Source organism: Wyeomyia smithii, chromosome 3 (genome assembly GCF_029784165.1).
Source record: "Wyeomyia smithii strain HCP4-BCI-WySm-NY-G18 chromosome 3, ASM2978416v1, whole genome shotgun sequence".
In the NCBI taxonomy this organism is placed as follows: Eukaryota; Metazoa; Arthropoda; class Insecta; order Diptera; family Culicidae; genus Wyeomyia; species Wyeomyia smithii.
Genome location: NC_073696.1, coordinates 125,789,443 through 125,815,740, shown reverse-complemented (window position 1 = coordinate 125,815,740; position 26,298 = coordinate 125,789,443). Strand labels below are relative to the sequence as shown.

The 26,298-nt window shown below is 41.3% G+C and overlaps 1 protein-coding gene across 1 annotated transcript; it reads right to left on the bottom strand.

Moving 5' to 3' along the window:
- Window positions 1-24,005: 24,005 nt before the first annotated feature.
- LOC129728544 (serine protease easter-like) lies at window positions 24,006-25,127 on the bottom strand. The gene has a single exon (XM_055686986.1). It carries the CDS (start codon window positions 25,125-25,127, stop codon window positions 24,006-24,008), a length of 1,122 nt encoding a protein of 373 aa, XP_055542961.1.
- Window positions 25,128-26,298: the final 1,171 nt, after the last annotated feature.

Sequence of the window (26,298 nt, the reverse complement as noted above, 5' to 3'; positions counted from 1 at the left end):
GAAAGTTTTCAGTTCAGTGTCTTTGCGGAACATTTTTCTGGCCTCTCAAGGTCTCCTCTAGTTCCACCATAATTTAGGCGATTAACAAATAGCCAACATATTTGTCATCCTGGTGGCTGATGGTTGCAAACCAAGTAGTTGAACCTACGGTTATGGTCTTTCAGAATTCCCCCTTTTGCTGGTCGGTTTCCTTGAAGCCAAAAACGACAAACCTGTTCATATTCTTCTTCTGAAAAGCCACAAAAATGAATTGTGAACTGTCATAAAAAATCTTTGTTTTGTTTATTCCCCAACACTAGCAAAACGCTTATATGGAAATAGCTAAAAATGAGGTATTCGATAAAAATATGACATTTTACCCACCTATTGGCAGCGTACAAAGGGTTTTAGAACGATCTATTTCTTGTTCCAAAAAGTGAAAACAATAGACCAAAACGTAGGGACCGTATGCGTATAATGGACCCTGTGCGTATAGTGGACCCCTCTGGTATATTTTTGCATTTGTTTCTTGTCATTATCATATTTATGCCATTATTAATATTTTTCACGAATAACTATAACATGCTATAGTTAAGGATGATATGAATTTTCCAAATTTCTGCAAGAAAATAGAAAAACTAACTAATTTTCATTTAGCACAGCATAACACAGCCTTTTGTAAGCCATTTTGTAAGCAGAGACAAGTTATATTCTATTGTTTTCCAAGCGAATTATGTGTTACAAATATGATCTTCAACATGTTAATACCAAGCACTTATACTAAATTTGACTTTGAAAACCTTTAAAACGAAGAAAAAAATTAAATAATACTTATTCACTGAGGGTCCATCAAAGGCATAATTCAGGTTACTATGTTGCGTATTTGACAACCCTTCTTTTCTGTTCATTTATAAACAAAATCTGTCGTTCGCGTGTGCGTTGAAGTGAATATTGGTGAGCAAAATGGGGAAAACCAATAAGTGTGAGTGTAATTACACGAAATTAGATGTGCAACAGTATTTTTTAGCTATTCAGAATCACGTACCGATAAAAGGGGCATATAGGCTGCATGAGCTCCCACGTTCAATCGTAAAGTACCGCCTTGAAACTTGGACTGGAAAATCAAGGACTAAGCTAAAACCTTGGGTGCTACATTCCGCTATCGGAACTCGATCTTCTGTTTAGTATACACAAGCTTCACGGCCAACTGTTAATGTACACAACAATTGCGGGGTTAGCGCAACAATTCCACTGACACTAACAGTCTAAACCGAGCCGGGATTCCAACATACGACGACAGGCTCGTTAAATCAGTATCGTGGCCCAGCGCGCCCCAATGCTGTTTGAAATTCAAACAAACAAAACCGTTGTCTATGAATTCAATCATTTTGGCCTCCAAAACCATTTTCTGCTTTAGCTCTTTTGGCTATTTTTTAGGCTAAACCATCGAAATCCTTCCAAAAAAACCTTTAATAATGTGTGAAAGTATTTAAAATTGGGGTTCTTCGAATGTATATTTGGGATGAAGACTAATGAACCTTGGTAATAATGAAAGAAAACAACATTTCATGACCAAATATTATAATATGCATATTATGGACCCGGGTCCATTATACGCATAGTGAACCCGGGTCCATAATAGGAAAAAGGGTCCATTATGCGCACATTAAGATCGGTAATAGTTATTGATATTTGGCAATAAAAATGGAACTTGACCAGAGTTTTTCATTCGATTAGGTAAAAGACTTCATATTTTAACCAAATATAAGAATACTGCTTCGGTAATATAACGAACTCGAGCCGTTTATATCTAAATTATGCAATACATCTGCCAAGGGTTCCATTACTAGCATATGAACCCTATACCAGTTTAAAATTTTTAATTTAGATCTGTGATAAAACAAAATTTACACCACCGGTGCAGCAGTGAATTTGAGTTTGTTCCAAAAAAATAGAACAAAACAACGATTTGGACCACCGCTGAAGATGCCCTAAGTAGTTCAAATGTCATATTGTTGTATTCCCGTTTCCTTATATGTATTGACTCTCTAAATATATTTTTATTGTTAGCTTTAAGTTACACCATTGGGGCACCTGCTTGCCTGTTGGTGAATTGACCAAATAAATAAAGAATAAATGAATCATTCAAAATAACTAATCCAAATGAATGTAAAATTGCGCTTACGGAAACTATGTTATGTATGTTAATTTTTTGTCAAGGGATTAGAATTACATTGTTCATCGATGCGAACTTTTGTAAATAACATTCTATAAGATTCGAGAAGAGCGCTGTCCATAATAATGCAAGTAGACGATTTTCTGTCTGTGATTTATCATGATCAGCTACCGAATACTCTCTTCCGGTCGTTCAAAATCAATTAAACCGATATTTGAAACTGTTGTGTATTTAATTATCAATTTGCTTTATGATAGGAACCCATAGCATCTGGTTTGGTGCTAACACAATTTCATTCAATCAAAAATTTGAATTATATGTGTCTAAAACAGTAATTTCAATCTGGAGTGCACTACAATATTCAATCTGCTGATTCCATTTGCTCTCCTTAAAAACAATAATACTGTGCTCGCTATTCATATGATTCTTTCAGTCCATGCAGTATTCAAAACCGGAAAATGTTGCAGAACACTTGTAATATTCTGCACCAGCACACCAGCAAGGAAAGTGCCGACTAACTCCACATTGAATCCGTTCTATTCACTTTAGGAAGCATCCCCAAGCGTTACTCGTATACTGTTCCTTCCAGCAATAGGAAATTGAAAATTCAACATAGATTATGGAAAGCAAGCATCAGTTGGAGCACGTTCCTGGTACGGAAATTTAGGAACTTTTCCCTTTGCAACGTGTTCTACTGTAAACTGTTTGCAGAGAAAAAAATCCCAATAGAAGTTTGGTAGCCACTCGTCCCGGTCACATCGACAACAAAGCTGGTTGCTGTCGCAGTCGTTGTTGAGTTGAGCTTGGTACGTAGGTATTTCTACAGTAGTCAGAAAAACTTGTTATCAGACTGCTGCAATCAGTATGTGCTTCCTAATAATCAAAAGCTTAAGGGTTTGAATGCCTTCTACCAGAATTAATATTCAATGAAGTCTTTTCCTATTATTTTCGCACACATTGTCTTACACTATCAGATTGTTATTTTAAAAGAGTTGAACACCTCGAAACAGCATGTGTTTGCTTTGCTGGTGTAAATGCTCAAATATTATTGTTAACATACGGATACGCTGGCACCGGTAGTATGAGATTACACAAATTTGCCAAAGTATGTTTTGGTTTACGTGTACTATATGGGAAAACCACCTGAAAGCTCTCACCAAACGCATGGAAAAAAATCACTGTTTGAGCCTGCACAGCGTTGAAAGTTAGTACAGTTTTAATCCTTTGCTTTTTATTTGTTCCGCCGTATACTAAAGTTGCTTTTTACGCGGGGATGTGTGACGCGTAATTTCCGAAATTCGCGTTAAGAAAAATTTCACTAGTTAAAAGTTTCCAATCATGTCTGCTAAATACTTTTGAAAAAGACTCAATAAAAGTATTTTTGCCACCTACAAATCAAGACGCAAAGCAGGAAAAAAAGATGGGTTAAATCAGTAAATTTATGGTAAAAACAACTTCTCTAGGGAATCCGCGTAAAAAAACGCGCAAAAAATATCTTTAGTGTATATTCTGCATATCGATTTGTGAAGCGCATTAGTTTTTCAGTCTCGTTAGCATTGCTTCGGCCGCCATCGCCATCGTCGCGGTTGTCTGGTTGTTGGCCAAAGGAAGCTGACCAAGAAACAAACGTGAAAGGATTTGCATAAGCGGGAAGCACTTCCTGGTCGTATGTATGTAGCCGTGTATCGTTCGCTACTAGATTCCGGCTCTGCCATTTCGGGTACGACATTAATTTTGCTGCCTTGTTTGCGAGTATATTTAGCACGATCTTATAATCCGATTGAGGATTCAAAGCCAGCGAATCTGAGTTCAAATGATTTATTTTAAAATTTTGCAATTTTACGAGTATCTTCTTGTTCACAACAAAGTTTTAATGAAACTGGAGTGGTTAGAAGCCTCAATGCATGTGGATTACTTCTCTTGGAATACGATTTATTTGTTTTTTTTTTTCGGTTCGATTACATAAATCATTGACAGCGAAACGTTTATCGATACGACCTCGAGGTATAGTGTGTAGTCATAACTTCTCAATTGTGTTATCATAGCAAAAACATGCGAAAGAGCAAAGTTCGGCCTTTCTTCTCCTTTACATTTTATAGCAGTGATTTCGGCAAGGTTTCACAGTATGAAAAGCAGTATATTTTTACCGGAAGAAATTGCCCTGTCATAAAATCAAATTATGGATCCCGCAACACCTGAATGAATTTTACTGTTGTATCCACCGTAAAAGCTGGACCTGTTGTCTACTGCTGCGTTTCGAGAAAATAACAGATCTCAATTTACTGTTGGCCTTGCATCCAATACCCTCAGCTTAGCTATTTGTACGAGTTTTTTACGATCGGAACTGCGAAACGAATAATTTTGTTTTGATGTCACTCAGGGAATTCGTCTGGATTTATGTGGTGATCGGGTAATGAATCATGAGTGAATCTATCTAGAAACGAATTCTTCATGTACTTGTTTATTCTCAGGGATGTCTACGTTTTTACGGAAACATCGTGGAAAAGTTTACTATATGAACAAATTAATCTTGATTATTACTTGACAGAAGGTTACTACGTAGTTCGAGTGATATTGAAAAGATTAAGAGTAAGGGAGGCGGAATAAGACGCATTCATATATGAGACATATGAAGGTTAGGCATAGTATGCTATATAAATTGTTCGGGATGCAACCAAACTGTACTTACCACCATTTTTCCGCAAATTTTCAGGTTCACCTGAACCAATTACTTATTCCTTCGCTTCGGGCATACTTCGTGGATACAATCGTCGTCAGAATCTTGTAACTTAACAGTCAAATGATTTTCGTGGAGTTGAATGTTGGTAGATTTTAATTTGTCTAGGCCTCGTTGAGCCAGATCGCACCAAGTAAATTTCATTTTTAATTTTCACACGAAGTAGTGAGTTTATAGCCAGGGGCCCTTGCAGCACAGCTATCGTCAGCCCGTGTGAATTGTCTGCTTAGTAAAATTTTACACTTCAAGTGCTTTTTCAGCAGTATTTTTGCTGAAACTAGTGTGTTCGGTGTGAGTGGACGCTGTAGACTGTAGAGGCACTCGAATATGCAACAATTTCATTGGATTCAGTTAGATAAGTACAAATTTTTGTTTCGATTTTGTTATGTGTTGATATTCGAGCTTAGCCCAGTAAAAAATATTCTACACCCTATCTTACGCCGTTACGCGTTTGTGGATTACAATATTGGTTTTTTCCGGCTGTTTTTTTCGATCTCCTTCATACATCATGGGTGCGTTTGCTTATGAAGATGAGTGATCATTCCCGTACATACATTGGCAGACGTGTATATACCATATTACGAAGTGGTAGGGTAGGATACACGGTATTTGCTGATGCTAATGTTGCTTTTATGTACGTTATGCCAGCAGTTACATATTTTCAATTAAATTTTATTCATAAAATGTGTCCTGAAACGTCTCGTAAAATGGTCTATAGCCGTGTGGGGGTCGTGTCTGTTTCGCTCGATCTGTGAAACATCGTATCTTGGTGCTCTGATTTTTCCACTTTTTGTCGATGACGTTCGTGGTTGTGGTAGATGCGTGAACGTGTGGGTAATCTGTCTGGATGACTTTATGCGGTGAATGGTTGTAGAAAGGAGCGATTCGTCTGTGCAAGCGCTGCAATGTTGTTGTAATAACTTGTTTCAATTCATGTTTTCAGCCGCAGAAAGGAGCACAACAACAACTATCGATATGGCTTGAATTAGTCACATAAAAGTTCATTAGATTTTCTGGGATCGCAATATGACGAACACGCAATATGACGAACACATATATTTTTGGAATCTAATTTAATATTTTTTACGTCTTCTGCGCTAAAAATTTAAAAATTTCAGCTACCCCCTAAATTAAGGCATATTAATAAGGGGAGGAAAAGAAACTAATAAGGATTCCCCGAGTAGCTGCGAGCGAAACGGGAGGAGCTCAGCACGTAGAGGCGACGCCCGGTGCGGTGTCTGCCTGGTTCCGTGTACTGGAAATTTTGTCATCTGCCATAATCAGCGGGTCCCGGTTCAAGTTCAACTAAAATGTGGCTTTTCATTCTGTGCCGAACACGCATCAGTATCGGACGTGTGATCGGTGATCGCTCCGATAGAATATAAAACAAAAGACGTGTGAACAAGTGTTGGCATTGTTTGCCTGGTCGAGTGAAATAAATCCGGGCTCAAGGTCGCGCCTTTGTGCAACTGTTTCGCATCGTGACTACCAGCTGGTGCGTAAGCCGATTTGGCTGCTGGCTGAATTGTGCTACAGCAGTGGACGAGACACAAAAGAGGAAAAAGAAGAAGCCATCAGTTGACAGTGAGTTGTATCGCTGTGTGGAGTGATCTCACACCTGGCTCGCTGCTGGTGGCTGTTTGGTGCTGCTGTATGGTGCTGCTGGCTGTAACGGCTGCAACTTCGAACGATCGGACAACCAACCTTACTGGAAGGGAGAAGTAAAAAGGTACGTGCTCTTGTCGGCGCTAGTGCGCTAGACTTAGCGGGATGGATGTAGATCCCTCGCCTCCCGCGCCACCATCCCCGAACCCCTCTGACCCTGACCCTTCTGTTACTCCCTCCCCTGTTCATTCTTCAGTCCCCTCCGCCCCAGGCTTTACCCAGACGGAGCCCAGGGCAGCTATACTGTCTATTTTCGGCCAAAGGCGGGACCGAATTCGAAACAGTTGAACCTCTTGCAGATTTCTAAAGACCTGACGAAGGAGTACAAGGGCGTGACCGAAATTTCCAAGGTCCGGCCTAACAAGCTCCGTGTCGTGGTCAGTAACCTGAAAGATGCCAACGATATAGCTTGCTCTGAGCTCTTCACACGCGAGTATCGCGTTTACATACCCGCACGAGACGTGGAGATCGACGGTGTCATAACCGATTCGAGTCTGTCCGTCGAGTGTATACTGGCAAGTGCCAAAGGGTGCTTTAAAAACAAAACCTGTCCCGATGTAAAGGTGCTCGACTGCAAGCAATTGCGGTCAGCATCGATCATCGGTGGCAAAACAGTATACACCCCGTCAGACTCGTTTCGAGTTACGTTCGCCGGGTCAGCGCTACCAAGCTACGTCTCGATCCACTGGGTTCGTCTCCCTGTGCGATTATATGTGCCTCGCGTCATGAACTGCCTGAATTGTAAGCAGTTAGGCCACACCGCCGCCTACTGCTGCAATAAGGCACGTTGTGGCAAGTGTGGGGAGAATCATGCGGATGATTCCTGCAGTAAAAATGCTGAAAATGCATTCACTGTGGGGAGAGTCAGAATGAGCTCTCGACATGTGCGGTGTACATGCAGCGCAGGGATAAAATAAAGAGGTCTCTCGAAGAGCGTTCGAAGCGTTCTTACGCTGAGATGCTGAAGAAGACCGTTACCACTTCTCCCATTACATCAAACCCTTATGATCTGTTGTCCTCTGATGAAACCGATTCTGACGATTCACCAGCGGGAACATCTTACGTCAATCCTGGGGCGTCTATAAAGAGGAAAAATATTTCCTCTCCTAAACTTCCCAGAAAAGGTCCTAAGATTTCTCAAAGTGAAATGAAAGTTACAAGCAAACCAAACAGTGCTGCGGAAAAACCGAAGCAAACTCCTCCTGGACTTGCAAATTCAAAGTCCCAGAAGGAGTTCCCAGCACTGCCAGGAACATCTAAAACCCCAGTTGTTCCTTTTGCACATCCAGTTGATGAAACAAACTCTGGATTAGTGAAATTTTCTGACATTGTGGACTGGACTTTTGAAACTTTCAATGTACCCGATCCAATTAAAATTTTTCTTACAGCATTTCTCCCAACAGTTGGATCATTATTGAAGCAGTTGACTGCCCAATGGCCCCTCCTTGCAGCGATTGTATCCTTCGATGTCTAATTCAACTGCGTATATGAAGGATTCTATCTCTGTCTTACGGTGGAATTGTAGAAGTATTTTACCAAAAATTGATTCGTTTAAAGTTTTGAAAAATATAAACAAATGCGATGCATTTTCCCTTTGTGAAACTTGGCTTACTTCAAATATTGATCTCAACTTCCATGATTTTAATATTATTCGCCTTGATCGAGACACCCCATATGGAGGAGTACTTTTGGGGATCAAAAAGTGCTATTCTTTCTATCGTATTAACCTCCCCTCGATTCCAGGCATCGAAGTTGTCGCATGTCAAATGACAATACAAGGTAAAGAGCTTTGTATTGCCTCAATATATATTCCTTCCAGAGCACAGGTTGGGCAACGGCTGCTCTTTGATTTAATAGAACTTCTTCCCTCGCCACGTTTGATTTTGGGAGACTTCAACTCTCATGGCGTGGCTTGGGGTTCCCCTTACAATGATAACCGCTCCTCTTTAATCTATAACCTTTGCGATGACTTCGACATGACTATTTTAAACAACGGCGAAATGACACGTATCCCGAAACCTCCAGCGCGCCCAAGCGCTTTGGATCTATCCTTATGTTCGACGTCGCTACGGTTGGATTGCACATGGAAGGTAATCCTCGATCCTCACGGTAGCGACAATTTGCCTATTCTTATTTCAATTAATAACGGGTCAACTTGCATGCGACCAGTTGACATTCCGTATGACCTCACACGGAATGTCGATTGGAAGCTATACGAGGAAATGATTTCAAAAGCGGTCGATTCGATTCAACATCATCCACCACTTGAAGAATACAACCTCCTCGCGGGCTTGATTCTCGACGCCGCGTTGCAAGCCCAAACGAAGAAATATCCCGGCGTAACGATTAAAGAACGGCCTCCCACTCCGTGGTGGGACCAAGAGTGCTCCGATGTCTACACGCAAAGATCCGACGCGTTTTTGGCCTACCAGAAGGGAGGTATACCTGGCGACTATTTACGGTATTCGGAGCTTGATACCAAGCTTAAAAGCTTGGTTAAAGCAAAGAAACGCGGATATTGGCGTCGGTTCGTGAACGAGACGTCGAGGGAGACATCGATGAGCACTCTTTGGAACACAGCCCGAAGAATGCGGAATCGGGTAACGGTCAACGAAAGCGAGGAGTCTTCAAGTAGGTGGATATTTGATTTTGCCAGGAAAGCATGTCCGGACTCTGTTCCTGAGCAAAATATTGTTCGTGATGCGTCTTCGGGCCACGACGCGATAGAATCACCTTTTACGATGGCAGAATTTTCAGTTGCCCTCCTGTCCTGTAACAATAACGCGCCTGGGTTAGATAGAATCAAATTCAACTTGTTGAAGAATCTACCCGGCAACGCCAAGAGGCGCTTGTTGAACTTGTTCAATAAGTTCCTGGAGCAAAACATTGTACCGCAGGATTGGAGGCAAGTGAAGGTGATCGCCATCCAAAAACCAGGGAAACCAGCTTCTGATCACAACTCTTATAGGTCGATTGCAATGCTATCCTGTATCCGGAAATTGATGGAAAAAATGATACTCCGTCGTTTAGACCATTGGGTCGAATCAAATGGCCTACTATCGGATACTCAATTTGGCTTCCGCCGTGCCAAAGGGACGAATGATTGTCTTGCGCTGCTTTCAACAGATATTCAGCTGGCGTATGCTCGCAAAGAAAAAATGGCGTCTGCGTTCTTGGACATTAAGGGGGCATTTGATTCCGTTTCTATTGACATTCTTTCGGGCAAACTTCACCGACAAGGATTTTCTCCAATTTTAAACAATTTTTTGCACAATTTGTTGTCCGAAAAGCACATGCATTTTACGCACGGCGATTTGGCAACTTTTCGCATTAGCTACATGGGTCTTCCCCAGGGCTCAAGTTTAAGCCCCCTTCTTTAAAACTTTTATGTAAATGACATCGACGACAGTGTAATCTCTGTTACAGGAGCCAAAGCTGCCGATTTGCAAGGACCATTGCAAGATACCTTGGACAATTTGTCTGCTTGGGCTTTACAGCTAGGTATCGAATTCTCTCCGGAGAAGACTGAGATAGTAGTTTTTTCTAGGAAGCATGAACTTGCTCAGCTTCAAACACAATTAATGGGTAAAACGATTTCTCAGGTTTTGGTACACAAATATCTTGGTATCTGGTTCGACTCTAAAGGCACCTGGGGTTGTCACGTGAGGTATCTGATGAAAAAATGTCAACAAAGAGTGAATTTTCTTCGTACAATAACCGGACAATGGTGGGGAGCCCATCCAGGAGACCTAATAAGGCTTTACCAAACAACGATATTGTCTGTTATTGAGTACGGCTGTTTCTGCTTCCGCTCCGCAGCAAACACACATCTGATCAAACTGGAGCGAATACAATATCGTTGTTTGCGTATCGCCTTAGGTTGCATGCAATCGACCCATACGATGAGTTTGGAGGTCTTAGCTGGAGTACTACCATTGAAAAACCGCTTTTGGAGCCTGTCTTCTCGTATTCTTATCAAATGTGAGGTCTTGAACCGTCCCGTGATTGAAAATTTTGAAAGGTTAATCGAACTTAATTCTCAAACCCATTTTATGACATTGTATTTCCATCACATGTCCCAAAATATTAACCCTTCTTCGAATATTCCAAATCGTGTCGACTTATCAAATACTTCTGATTCTACTGTGTTTTTCGATACATCCATGATAGAAGAAACTCGTGGAATCCCGGATCATTTACGCATGCAGCAGATCCCCAAAATTTTTTCCAATAAATATCGAAACATCAACTGCAACAATATGTTCTACACTGACGGATCACTTTTTGATGGGTCCACTGGCTTCGGTATTTTCAATAACAATTTAACCGTCTCCCATAAGCTCGATAATCCTGCTTCTGTTTACGTCGCAGAATTGGCTGCAATTAAGTACACCCTAGGGATTATCGAAAAAATGCCCACGGACCATTATTTCATCTTTACGGACAGTCTCAGTTCCATTGAGGCTCTCCGATCGATGAAAGATGTTAAGCACTCTCCGTATTTCCTGGGGAAAATACGGGAACATCTGAGTGCTTTATCCGAAAAATCGTATCAGATTACCTTAGCGTTGGTCCCTTCTCACTGCTCGATACCGGGCAATGAGAAAGCGGACTCTTTGGCTAAGGTGGGCGCAACAAACGGTGATATTTATGAAAGACCAATTGCTTTTAATGAATTTCTCGCACTTGTACGTCAGAATACGATCATTAGTTGGCAAAATGCTTGGACCAGAGGGGAATTGGGAAGGTGGTTACATTCCATAATCCCCAAAGTATCGACGAACCCGTGGTTCAAGGGGTTGGCTGTAGGTCGGGATTTCATTTGCGTGATGTCCCGGCTTATGTCCAATCACTATAGATTTGACGCGCATCTCCGTCGTGTTGGGCTCGGGGAAAGTGGTATCTGTGCCTGTGGTGAGGGTTATCACGACATAGAGCATGTGGTTTGGTCATGCCCTGTACACCGTGACGCCAGGTCTAAATTAATAGCTTCCCTGCAGGCCGAAAGTAGGCAGCCGGCTGTTCCTGTTCGTGATGTCTTGGCGAGCCGTGACCTATCCTACATGTCCCTTATATACGTTTTCCTGAAATCCATCCACGCCCCAGTTTAATCCTATTCCCTTCCGCCTACATCCAACCAAACGACAAGAACACGTTAAGACCCCGGATCCGGAAACAGCAACTAGACCCGCACGATACTCTCAGGTCCCGAGGGAGACAACCCAATATGCCAGTCCGTAATATCTTGGTCCAGCAGCGGAACATATTCAATATGCTGCTTACCTATGGCGATGGAAAACCCTCAAACAACAAATCAGTGCTTTTAATGCAAAACATTCTAGCTTTAAGTTAGATTTAGTTTCAGCTCGTAGTCGGCAGCGAGGATAAAAAATTTGCTTTTAGTTATTAAGATACTTTAGAAAGTAAGCTACCAGATATAATTGGCGCCGTTAAACATTAAATTGTATTTGTGCCGTGTCAAATAAATTATAGATGAAGAAAAAAATAAATAAAATGTGGCTTTTACTCCCACAGAGGGTGATAGGCCCGTAGAACGGCGCTGATGGTGGAAATTTTTTTCCATGGAGTCGTGTTGCTTGATAGTGCAGCACCAAGTGGGAGGTAAACTCCTTCTAAAGCTAAATATCACCACGAGACCGATAGCGAACAAGTACCGTGAGGGAAAGTTGAAAAGCACTCTGAATAGAGAGTCAAAAAGTACGTGAAACTGCCTAGGGCTCAAGCCCGTTGAACTCGCTTATCCGAGGTGGAGATATTCACCTGTGGCCGGGCAGGGTTCGCCCGGTTCGCCTCGGGGCACTTATCTCCTGCCGCACGAAGACATTGCGATCCATTACGAATTGCGATACTGTTGCGTTCCGTTCCGGTTTCGCGGGATGCAAATCAGGTCCGACAGGTTGCCCCCTGGTGCTTTGGTTGTTGGTTCCACCGTAGCGACGTTCAGTTCTGAAGGCCTACGTCGTCGCGAGCCGAAACCTACTGCACGTGGTGTGCAGTCGGACGCGTGATGGACCCCACGCGTGGTAATCAACCGAGATCTTGTTCACATGCCCTAATTGTTCCTATTGTATTTCATAATTCATTTTTTCAACCTTATTTTATAAGTACATGATCATATCTATATTGTTACATTAATCTTAACAAATCTTGGTCATATCACTTATTAAAGTGAATCCTGATGAAAATCCCACCCTACTAGCAAAAACTTTCCTCCGGGGTCTTTGTAGGGATGCAGAGGTATACTCGGTCTCTAACAAACCAAAAAACACATTCTAACATTTCTTCCTTATTGTAGGTTTCGTGCGGCATCGGGGCAACTCGAAATTCGTAGTTATCATCTTTGGAGCATGTTTTTGACTTGAATTTTTAGGACACACCAGTTTAACTCAGGTTTTTTGTGCATTTTGGAACAAGTCTCCGTGAAATAAAACTTAACCGAATTTGGCAGCGCCTGACATCAAAATTTCAAAACGGAAAAATTATGAAGATGAGTTGTTGCGGTGTTGCACGAAACCACCGATATCCCCAGGACGTGGCCGGCGCCGATATTGATCTGTAAAAAAGTGGATCATTAAATGATGTGAGCAAAAATTACCACTCTAAGTCATTATTTTTATTGTTTATTTGGTATTCCGTCATAATGACAAGACCTGATTTACAAAGTTTCTCCAATTCACTCGGTTCTTGGCTGCCGCTCTCCAATCCCTGCGACACCGTGTTCTCTCTGCACTAAAAATATATTTTAGTTTATTCCACGAAAACGTATGTTTTATATACGAAACCTTTTGTTGTTTGCTGCAACGAAATCAATGCGTAATAAATATGAAGGTACTTTCGTCAGAACTGTCAAAATTGTTACAGATTTCTATTCGTATACGTAACGAAAGGTTTTAAAAATAAACACAATCGATCGTACAAACAAAGGCTGCATAATGTAAATAGTACGAAAAATTAGTAAGCTTTCGCAATAATGTATACATGATATGAAATCAAAAATACAAAAGAGCTTGAGCTTGATTGTTCACCACCGGTTTGCCACAACGCGATTCTAGTTCTATCGATTGCGAGAGAGCGACGACGCGCGCGTTCCAACTTAACCCCAGAGACGTACAAATGCTCCAGAAAGTTATTTCAATACGAAACCCTGAGCGAAGGGTATATGTATCGCGGCTGTTGTTCCAGAAGCGTATGAATGTTCTCTGCCTCATCATGGGTAAGCAACGGACTCCGATCAGGTGGAGGAGTGGAACTCACGACCAGCTGCTTATCAAAGCGGACTCTGTAGCCATGTGGCTACCAGCTGTTTACACGAAAGCAAAAATAACAGAACACATTCAAGTAATTACTCGTTGTTATCCACGTTCATACGAAAGTATATTCGTGAATTGTACAAATTATGGGTAAGTTGCAATTCTATTAGATAAATTGCAATATGAATGTTTTATAATATCAACAAAAGTGCTGTACAATCTACGAAATCCATGTTTACGAAATGTGCGTGAGTGGAATAACGAAAAAATATTTTCAGTGTGCCAGATATTGCTCCACCTGCTCTACCCATCTTGCCCGCTGTGCCCCTGGTCGTCTTCTTCCTCCCGGATTCGAGGCAAACACCATCTTCGCAGGGTAGTTGTCCGGCATTCTTGCAGCATGCTCAGTGTATCCGTCCAGCTTAAGTTACCTTCTGAATACTGGGTTTACCGCAGAGTTGCGCGAGCTCATGGTTCATTCTTTGCCTCCATATTCCGTTCTCCTGCACGCCGCTGAAGATCGTCCTTAGTACCCGTCGTTCGAAAACTCCGAAAACTCGCAGGTCCTTCTCGAGCGTTGTCCATGTTCCATGCCCGTAGAGAACAACCGGTCTTATGAGCGTTTTGTACAGGTTACACTTCGTACGAGGGCTCAGTCTGTTCGACCGCAATTGCTTGTGGAGTAGGCACGACTTCCGCTGATAATACGCCTCCGGATCTCTCGGCTGGTATCATTGTCCTCAGTAATCAGTGAGCCAAGATAGACAAACTCATCGACTACCTCGAACTCATCGCCGTCGATCGTAATGCTACTGCCCAGGCGTTGTCGGTCGGCTTCGTTTCCACGGCTAGTATATACTTCGTTTTAGACGTATTTATCTGCAACCCAATCCTCGCTGTTTCCCGTTTTAGTCTGGTATACTGTTCTGCCACCGCCGCAGTTGTTCTGCCGACAATGTACATATTATCAGCATAGCAAACGAATTGATTGGATTTGTTGAAAATCATACCCCGCGTGTTGATGTCCGCTCAATCTATTACACCCTGTAGCGCGATGTTGAATAGCAGGCAGGAGAGACCATCACCCTGTCGAAGCCCCCTGCGGGATTCAAATGGACCCGACAATCCACCCGAAATCCGCACACAGCACTGCGTCCCATCCACCGTGGCCTTCATCAGTCTAATCAGCTTCCCAGGAGAGCCGTTTTCGTCTATGACCTTTAATGGCTCTTTCCGGTCGATAGTGTCATACGCGGCTTTAAAGTCGATGAATAGGTATAGGTATCACGGTATTTCCGGAGGATCTGCCGTATGGTAAACATTTGGTCCGTCGTAGACCGTCCTTCCACGAAACCCGCCAGATAACTTTCAACAAATCTGTTGGCTAGGGGTGAGAGGCGGCGGAAAAATGATTTGTGAAAGCACTTTGTAGGTTGCATTCAGGACGGTGATCGCACGAAAGTTCCCATAGTCCAATTTGTCGCCTTGCTTATAGATAGGGCAGATAACCTTATCCTTCCACTCCCCCGGTAACTGTTCTGTATCCCAAATTTTTGTAATCAGCCGGTGCAAACAGGTGGCCAGCTTCTCCGGGCCCATCTTAATAAGCTCCACTACGAGGCCATTCTTCCCAGCCGATTTATTGTTTTTCAGCTGCTTGACATCCTTAACTTCGCCTATCGTTGGGGCTGGCACGACTTCTACATTTTTCGCACCGGCGGGATCGCCTTCATCGCCGCCATGGTCTCCTGCCTGGGCGCCATTCAGGTGTTCGTCGAAGTGCTGCTTCCACCTTTCGATCACCTCACGATCGTCCGTCAGAATGCTACCACCTTTATCCCGGCACATTTCGGCTCGCGGCACAAAGCCTTTGCGGGATGCATTGAGTTTTTGGTAGAACTTTCGCGTTTCCTGAGAATGATGCAGCTGTTCCAGTTCTGCAAACTCCTCCTCCTCCAGGCGGCGCTACTTGTTCCGGAATATTTGGGTTCGCTGCATCTTCTTCTGTCAGTGTCTTTCTGACATTCTGACGAGTGGTACTGCGCATCTTAGCTCCTCATCCATCACCCACCTTTATTCGTCGTCGGACCACTCCTTTCGTTGAGTTCGCCCCACATACCAGATGACTCTAAGTCATTCTTTTGGTTGATTCATTGTGCATATTGAGTGGCTCAGACCCATCGCGGAGTAGCAACCATTAAAATGTATAGTCAGAACTAAGTCAAAATAGTGAGCTTATATTGTAAGAGATGCCAGAAGTAAATTATAATATGTACCAATTCTTAATATCACAGCGCTTTACATTGATACTATAATAAAAAATAGCGTGTAACAAGAAACATTGTAAATTATAAAATTTCAGAATCACAGGTAGCTTCTCTATAAGACTTCGTGACCTCCCAGCTCCCCCGACTTGAATCCCCTGGACTTTTTTGAATAATCGTATACGCTGGTCAAGCAGAGCGAACATAAAGTGAGCAATATGGACCAATTTAAGGAGCTCAGGCTAATCCGCCTCGAAAGTTGTATTGTGATAATGGTTAAACTCTTGCCATAAAGGTTAACGTCTCGACTAGAAAACCTGTAGTTTGTTATCTATTCCGAGTTTATATTTTTCTAGCTGTGTTGTTTACTTGTTTTACTATTATTATCCCTTATTTTTTGTACTAAAACCACAGTATTGGTAGTTTGCCTACTAAGATGCGTGAGTTGTGCTTAGTTTTTCTAGCATTCGAGAATTGTTTACCAGGCATTCTAAATCAAAAGTCCATGCGGAAATTTTACAACTTAAAACTATAAATGTATCTTGGATTTTATTATAAATTTTATTTTACGTTTTAGATATATGACGCCAATGCAAATGCTGCTGCCCCGACAATTAATATTCACCCAAAGCTGTTCAAGTTTGTCATGAGTACACAAATTGCGCCTGGATGCAAATCGGATTGATACAGCAATAAGGACACCACCACCTCGCATTTTTCCAGATCTAGCTGCATCACGATCAGTGCGGTATACATTATATTGTGTTCCAAATAGCTGCACTGAGTTTATTTCACTGTTCAGCCTTGTCTCGGACAAAACAATAACATCGTGTTCCGAGTCAAGCGTCGCCAGGAACAGATCATCTATTTTTGTTCGTAATCCCCTCACGTTCTGGTAGTAAATTTTTATATTACCAATCACAGCAGTCCTAGAAGCGGAAGTTTCGTCAGCGGTGAAAGCGTTCAAACTAAGCGGGTACTTGCCGTTTACAGCGGGTTGGAGAACCCCTTCACCACACCCACGCACTGGACCGGGACGGCTGATGATCGCTGGCGGCAGTGGCTCGACAGTGGAGGGGGGCTTGGGGGTTTCCATAATGCTAACTTCGTTGCGTCCCAGTATCCGATAGGCAGAAGTAGACAAGGCGGATGAAAATAATTTTGATGGCATGGTACTGGAAATTTTATCACAGAATGGCACTGTTTCGGTCTCCGTAAATCGCGAATAAAGGGATGAAGCAACACTGCAACTTGGATGAAATTCAGGACACGAAGAAGCTCTAATAAAATCATACTTGCCTAAGCGAGAAGGTTGGATAGCCTCTTCACCAACTCCGAACACAGGAACGGAACGACTTAAATGGCCGGAACAGACTGCTGAAGACGAAGAAGAACGATAGTTGTCGACTGTGTCGGGTGGATCAGAGGCTTCCATCATGCGATATGGCGTGCGTTCCGTTGTCGTCAGTTCTCGGTGGAAGAAGGAATTTAATGTTGCGTTGAAACTGCATCGATCCGGGGGGTCCCAACGTCGATTCGTGGAATTTTCGCAGGTCCCCAAAAATCCCGCTCAGCTTTCAAATTTTCAAATTCTCTGAAAAAAATTCCTTTCGGCCAAACAGATGGGTCAAGTGCTCTATCTTTCAACTCCTTTTCTATTCCTACTTTGAATGAAATGACAGCATACTGATTCAAATCAGCATCTTTACGCACAAGCTTCCGAACATCGACTGGCTGTTGAGTTTCCAAGCATTGTTTTACTAGCTCGGAAATATCTGCTTCTAGAACATGACGAGCAATTCTGGAGAAATAAAGCCAGAATTTTTCGCCTGGTTTTGCAACAGTTGCTACTATTGTGCTTCCCATATCAACCGATTTTGTTCCTCCAACAAGCTTTAAATCAGGGCGAGATTTAGGTGTCGTATCACGAGTGCGCTTAATGCTTGGCCAAGCAGTGCGAGTGCGTCCCAAAGCAGCGGAATCATTGGACTGATGTTTGTCGACTAATGTCTTAGTTAGCTCTTTGGTTTCTTGAAGCTCTATCTTTAATTCACACAGTGACTCGCGAACGGCATCCGAAACAATTGCTACAACATCCTGGGTCGTTTTCATGGGATTTTGTTTTATGTACTCCAATTGAGCAATACAGTGGTCACAAAACCACAAGATATTATTTTGCTCATTCACGAAGTCGACTTGAGGTCTTTTCAGACCAACGCATTTTAAATGCGCAGATTGATGACAAAAACCATTACATTGAATCACCTCAATAGTTTTGATCGGCTTAGAGCACTGGTAGCAGTTTGAATCCATAGTCCGTTTTATATGAGGTGTGTATCCGTGCTGTATATTTCAGTTTTCGAAAATAACCACAAGATGTCGCCTCAATCGAAAAAATTGAGCGTGACGGTAGTGCGAGAAGCAAAAATACAAACAACGCACTGCACTTTCACCGAAACTAAAAACCGGCAAAACACACTTGGATTGTCTTAGCAATGCACTTCGAGTCGATCAAACAGACACGAATCACAATATTGCCGTTTGGAGAAACACTTCGGCGGCTTTCAAACAATATAACACTCGAAAAATAGCTAATTCTTAGCACCGTAAACAAACGCGATGTATAAGTACACGGAAAAAAATCCAGAGAACGTAAAATTTCAGTTTACAACCAATCATCCAGCCGGAGTCATGGTTTTCGGGGCAGTTGCGTCCAACGGCTTGAAAATGCGTCCAGTATTTATTAAAGCTGGATTTAAAGTTGATACCGAGGTTTACATGAACATTTTGAAGGACCACGTTCTCTCATTGATTTTGGTGCACACCAACACGTCATGTTCCAACAGGACGGAGCACTGTGTCATACCTCAAAAAGGACTCAAGCGTGGCTGAAGTAAAACATAGAATTTTGGCAGCAGCCCGGACTTGAATCCTTTGGATTACACAATATGGGCATATGTTCAGGCTAAGGCCTGTGAACGTTCGCACCCCAGGGTTGGCGCCCTGAAAGCTTCCATTGCAAAGGAACATGGAACTCGAGAACTGACTCATACATTGAGAAGGTATGCTCTCGATTCCGTTCCCGTTTGGAGAAGATGATCGCGAAAAATGGTGGACATACTGAGTAATGTAATCATGAAAGGCCTCATAAACGATTCCTGAATTAAATTATGATTTTTTATTATTTTCTAAACTTATTTGAAACTGATGTTTAGATTTTCGCATTTTTTATGGGACATACTGTATCTGCTAGCAGGGGAACCGAGCGCAATAGGGCTCGCAGAGGCAGTAGCGTAGTGATCGACGGAGATGAGTTCGAGGTAACCACCGAATCGAATTTGTGTAACTTGGATCATAGGTAACATCAGACAACAACTGCAGCAGAGAAATCCTCCGACGTATAGTAGCTGGAAGTCGTGCTTACTACGGACTCCACAAGATTTAAAGTCTGGCAAACTTCGCTCCCGTACCAAGAGCACCGTATACATACAAAACGCTCATAAGACCGGTAGTCCTCTACGGGCACGAGACAATGCTCGAGAAAGGTTCGCAAGCATTGGCCGTTTCCGAACGATGTATGCTTCGGACCATCTTCGGCCAAGTATGTGAGGATAGCGTATGGGAGCGAAGAATGAATCACGAGCTGGCGCAACTGTACGGCGAACCCAGTATCCAGAAAGTCGGTAAAGTTGGACATAAAATGAAAATAAAATTTGCAAAGGCCTTAAATAATTAAAAAAAAAATAGACGAATAATAAATGACAGGTATATATACCTACTAAAAAGTTAGAATGAGTGTACGCATATTCCATTACAAGTTTCACAAAAGCACAAACACAATTTTCAAAGAGCACACTTTCCTACAAGACATCAGTTTTGAATGCATGTTAACATCAAATCAATGTAATCAATTTAATAATTGAAATAAGAGGCTATCGCCAGCTTTTCACTTCATATACAGTTCATCAAATTAATCAAGGTTTATGCCGAAAATGAACCACCGGAACGTCACTAACAATTAAATTCGTGCAGATTCAATGTATTACTACGGTTCTCGTTTGAAACGAGCATCACCTCAACTTTTCTCCGGCTTTAAGATTCATGCCTTTTTACTGTTTCATTTTTGCCTTCATTAGTTATATACTGATGCGAGGTTGCAAAACGTCATCGCACATAGGAGTATTCGACCCAAAAAGTTGGCCAAAAGTCCGACATACAAAATACACGATTTCCATTATTTTTAATTGATTTCAGTTGAAACATACCCTCATGCTATCCAAGAACCCATTTGTGCCTTATCACATAAACCAAACTGTTATATTTCAAAGTTATTCCACAGTAATTTGGTCAGTTTAAAAAACACGTGCTACTGCTCGGGTGGCGTAAAAAATTGAAAAAAATTGTCAAAAAGTTTTTCTCTTTCACAGGACATAATCTACAAGATAAGTAAAATGTTTTGCAATATTTAAAACGTTGAATGCATAAAATAATCATGGATTGTTTACGAAATAAGTGATTGTGAAAACCGACCGCGAAAAGTCCATAATATTGTGAAATTAATTATATGATTTAGTAACCTTCCGCGCAAGTCCCGTCGAAGCTTTATTCATTGTCAGGAAGGTCAAAGCTTTCTGAAAATATACGAAAAGAAAAATCTTCCTCTTGGTTCCTCTTTTGAAGTAGAATACTTCTCTCAGGAAGTTCGGCTACATAGGGATGTGAAATGAAAATCTAAAACCGAAAAAAGTGAAAAATATGTCCAATTTCAAATGCTAATAAATCGGTTAGTATTCGATAGATTTCCTTCGTACTTGCAGCGATAGATTGGAAAATCTTCTAAGATTCTTCCCAAAAGAAGATAATTGTAATTTTATTATTCACACTATTGTACTATTGAAAATAGTCAAGCCTTGTCAAAATGAAAAATTCGACCTCTGATTGGTCGTTATATGATTGCTTCCCAAGCACGGTGGACAGAATCATATACCTTGCAATTCAAAACATGCTATTTGGCCTATATAAGAGCCTGTTTCAGCCGAAGCCGCTCATTATAGTTCTAGACAGCGACAACAGCAGTCGTCCTCCCTGATTGAGCTGTTGCTAAGCACTATCCGATAGTGCTGTTGCTAAGCACTAACAGTGCAGTGGATACCAGCGATGGCGGAAAGCGGCCACAGCTGAGGCGTAGCAATGAATAGCGCACTAGTTGCAGCGGATTCCAGCAACGATAGCAGCTGGGCCAGCTGATGCAGGGACAGTGGATACCAATGGCAGCGTATAGCGGCCATAACTGTGGCATGGCTATGGATAGCGAACTAGTTGAAGCGGATCTCAGCATCGATAGCGGCTGATGCAGTGAGGCACTTTAGTGAAATGCAGTCTCTGAGCGATAGTGGGCACTAGTAAATGCATTCAATGAAAAGTTGACTTATGTTGACAACACGTGAGCCGTCTAGTTTTGAGTATTAAATCAGCTTTTCACGGTTTTTTTTTATCACAAGGAATATTTAATTCACACTGTCAGTGATAACGCAAAGATGTGATCGGCATCTTATCCGATACTGACAGTTTCTAATAAGAAGCGTTGCTTTAATATAAAGAGACTGTCAGTGGTCAATGCAATTATAGCACTGCAAAGTTAACTCTCGCGCTATAAAAATAATAAAATTTGTCACAACGTAGGGTACATAGCGGCTAGAAATAAAGAGACGGTCTCTTTTCCATCGAAACGCGAAACGGTTCGGAGCTTCAATAAACGTTGTTCTCCTCAGTAGTTAGTTTAATTTAAATCCTGTGTGGTGCTTAACGAGAGCAAAGCCGAAAACCCCGATTCTGCTTTGAACAGATACTAAAATGAACAACAAATTGTCTTTTTCAGAATGAAATAACAACTTGAGTTAAAATTTTCTAATGAGATAATTCACATTTTTAAATTTGTAAACATTATAATTTTACTTTAACGTACTGAATTATCTTTTCGTTCAGTCATGAACACGACATTATCTTTACATTATCTGCATAAAAATCAATTTTTCGCATAATCAAAATTTAAAAACAAGCCCCAATAACAAGCAACTTACTATATTATTGAAAATGGTCAATCCTTGTTGAAGCGTAAAATTCGATTGATCTGGTTGGTCGTTAACATGATTGCTTCCCAAGCACAGTCGACAGAAACATAGACCTTGCAATTTAAAATGTGCTCTTTGTCAGTATAAGAGGAAGGATGGGAAATATCGGCTGATATGGCTATCGATAGTTATCGATGATTTCTTACTAATATCGATAACAATCGATAAGTTTAGCATCTCTCCCTTAGCATCTCTTCTCCCTTAGCAGCAGCACTAGCAGTGCAGTGGATACCAGCGATGGCGGAAAGTTGCCACAGCTGTGGCGTAGCAATGCATAACACACTAGTTGCAGCGGATCTCAGCATCGATAGCGGCTGATGCAGTGAGGCACTTTAGTGAAATGCAGTCTCTGTGCGATAGTGGGCACTAGTGAATGCATTCAATGAAAAGTTGACTTATTTTGACAACACGTGAGCCGTCTAGTTTTCAGTGTTAAATCAGCATTTCACTGTTTACTTCATCACAACGAATACTTTGTTCGCACTGTCAGTGATAACGCAAAGATGTAATCGGCATCTTATCCGATACTAAATTGAACAACAAATTGTCCTTTCCAGGATGAAATTAAAACCTGATGAATAAATTTCATCTCAAAATTTAAAAATTGTCAAGCCCCAACCATAACAAGTAACTTACTATATTATTGAAAATAGTCAATCCTTGTTGAAGCGAAAAATTCGATTGATCTGATTAGTCAACGTTTATTGACTAGAAAAAATGACTGACAGCCGGGTTATCTTTCTTGAAAAAGTATTCTACTTCATCCTTGCGGTCTTGGCTTTGCACACAACCCTCCTGTTTTTTTTATTTTATTTAATAAAGAAGATTTATATGGAAATTTCTAAATCTTTGTTTCAAATAATGTGTAAAAAACACCACAAAAATGGAGTAAGCGAATTTAAAGAAATATTTTATATATTGGGTGACGTTTTAAATGAATGTCACCTTTTTTGTGTTGATTTTACGGAAATAACACGTTTTTGATATAAATATATCCAATTACTACCAAAAAAGAGCGACTTGGACTTTTGGCCAGCTTTTTGTCTCAAATACTCCTATGTGCATCGGTAGGAGTGAAAACGAAAGGTTGCCTTTTTTGTCAAACGAAAGGTAGTCAGAACAAAGGCAATGAGAGGTAACCGCCTCAGTTAGTTAGGCTTTTGCTCCAAAAGCAAACCGAGGCCCTTGGCCGTCTCGGTGTGGAGGGATCAGAATCCATCTTCGTCTTTTGCGTGTAGCTGAATTTGCCCTCCGGATGTTGCAGGAATATCCAACGTCTGTGTCAGTATACGTTTCCCTGCTACCTCCGGGAAATGGTGTGCTGCTTCTTCTTTGGATGGGAAGGGGAAGATCCACATTTTATATAAAAATAAAAACAAATTTTTCCGTTTCACTTTTTACTCAACTGTCATTATGTCATTATGACAAGTGAGATGACTGAGCCTGACTTCAAGCAGTCTGAAATGTCATTGTCGACGGTCCAAGTGACTGAACCAATTTCGGTAACCTCATGAGGTGACCGAAATTGGTAAAAAATCAGATTGAACTCGAAAACAGGCCATATTTGTAATGTATTTCTAGCTATTAATTTGGGAGTCATATGTCAAAAAAGAGCTCAGAGCATCTCAGTAAAGAAAACATTTATTCTGAGAAATTTATCAGCAAAATTAATTAATCGTAAAATACAATATATCAGTTAATCATCAGATATTATTTATTTAAACTCTTGTATACAGCTCAATAACATTTAACTTAATTTTTCTAAAATTATATTACATGGTCTTACGGTTCGAGATTTGCTAGAATCCACTCGCCGAACCGATTAACCTTTGTGTACACTCCAGGAACATTCTTCATTCCGCACCGTTTTCCGAAACTAACTATCCCGGACAGGTAGTACACGACTGAACTTTCCGACACGACCATGTCCATCAGAGGTCCACCGGAGTCTCCCTTGCAGGAATCTTTTCCGCTCTCCTCTCCGGCACAGATTTGCCGATCATCGATGTTCGCTGTTAGATACTGCCTACGGCAGTGTTGTTGCGATACTCCTTTCACACCGACTACTAGCTTGTATCGACTGTTCGTCTCCAGTTCAGTTTGCCCCCAGCCTGCGACAAACATATTTATACCATCGTATCGACGAGTGTCAAATTCTTTACTAAGAGGTAAACAAATAGGTTGAACGGTCTGTGACATTCGGGCTTCCTTTGCCAATCGCAAAAGTGCTATGTCATTGTGCACCTGTAACCGAGTGTTGATGAGTTTTTCATGCACAATCACCTTCTCTACTTGTATATCCTGGACCGGATCAAAGCAATCGTTATCATCATTGACGCAATCCGGATCTGATAAAACGTCCCACTCACCAAGACGAACTGCGCTGATGGTCCAACTGGCAGGGATGCCAGACACGCAGTGCGCAGCGGTTAGCACATATTTTTTGTTGATCAGTGAACCTCCACAGTGAAACGCATATTCTTCGTAACGCCGATCGTAATGTTGAATGCGGACTGTCCAGGGGAAATCCGTAATACGTGTTCGCTCTCCTCCCACGATGCGATTGATGAGCTGTGTTCCACAGTCGGGAGCCTTTGGTAAAAGTGAATTTTTGTCTTTGACAGTAGACTGAGCGCTCTGTGGTGGTCGTGTTGCAGGACTGGTACAACATACAAGTGGTTCATCTTGATGAAAACCACATTGACTGGCCTCGAGACGTTGAAGATCACTACCGAACAATATCGATCTCTGAAGTAACTGCTTTATGGACCTGCATTCCGACAGTGGTACACAAGAAGCAGGTCCTTCTGCTGTTGTTTCGCAATCACTTCTTTTCTGTGCGTAACTTATCACACAGACGTGCGCTAACGTAAATAATAAAATTTGGCACTGCCGGCTTGTCATTTTTAGAAAATTTCTGTTCGTAATCACGGATGTTCTCTCTTGGTATGATGTTGAAAACATTACGATGATAGAAATGTTACATTACGATGATAGAAATGTACATTACGATGATATTTATTTATTAATATAAATAGAAGATAGAAACTGAAAAGTTTACCTAACTGGCTGTATGCTAGATGTTACCTAACATAATATCTGCTGTCTGTGAGTTCCGCCCATAAAATTATTAGCTGGATGCATTTTTCAGTCTGTGCTCCTCAAATTACCTGAGGTCATTGTTGTTTATTTCATCCGCGGTAAATAACTCTTACCAGTAAAATTCTGGAAAAAAACATTTCGTTTCAAATAACAAAATAAGTAACATGTGGTTACTAACATGTACTATCGTACATGCTGAATTCAAGTCAAATTGCTTTTACACATGAAAAGTAACAGACATATTATTATGTCGATAGTTATTTTACCTAGGAGCATATTTATTGCATTATTTGATATGCCAGTAACAAAAATATTTGTTGTAGTCAAAACGACAAACAGTGTTTGTTAGGTGGATGGATTTAGATTTTACTCCCTGAATCGGAATATAATTTGAGAATCCGTTTAATGTCAAATTACCTGACTAATCGAGAACTATTGATTCGAGTCAAAATGAAAAAAGTAAAAATTCTCCCTGGCTGTATTAAAACATTTGCTTTTTCGAGATCATTCATTTCTGATCGAGACTACCAAATCTTAAAACTTCTCCTAGCCATCTGATAATGTCTTTTCAAGGTGATTGCAGGGTTGGTTGACTCTCCCAGCTGATCTCGAGGTACGATGTACGATGTCTTGGCTCGGGAGAGAGACTGTTGGTGTCAGTGGGATCGTAGCGCTAGCTCCGCAATTGTTCTGTACACTAAAAGTTGGCTGCGAAGCCTGTGTATCATAAAGAAGAAGGTCGAGTTCCGAATCGGAGTGTAGCACCAAAGCTTTGCTTTGCTTTTTACAGGGATAGTAGGATTTGCTATCAAATTCCAACTTTATTGTTCCTCATGTTTTGTTGATCAGATAACCATCAATATTTAGTGAATCTTTCGTAGTTTTTATGTTTTTTTTTACGATAAGCTTTTTAAGACAAGGTATTTGAATTTTTTATGATTTATTTTGCTAAAAAAATACTTTTTCTATGGTG

Excerpts from the sequence above, each read along its gene's own strand:
- LOC129728544 (XM_055686986.1), bottom strand. The coding sequence starts at position 25,127 with ATGACAAGCCGGCAGTGCCAAATTTTATTATTTACGTTAGCGCACGTC.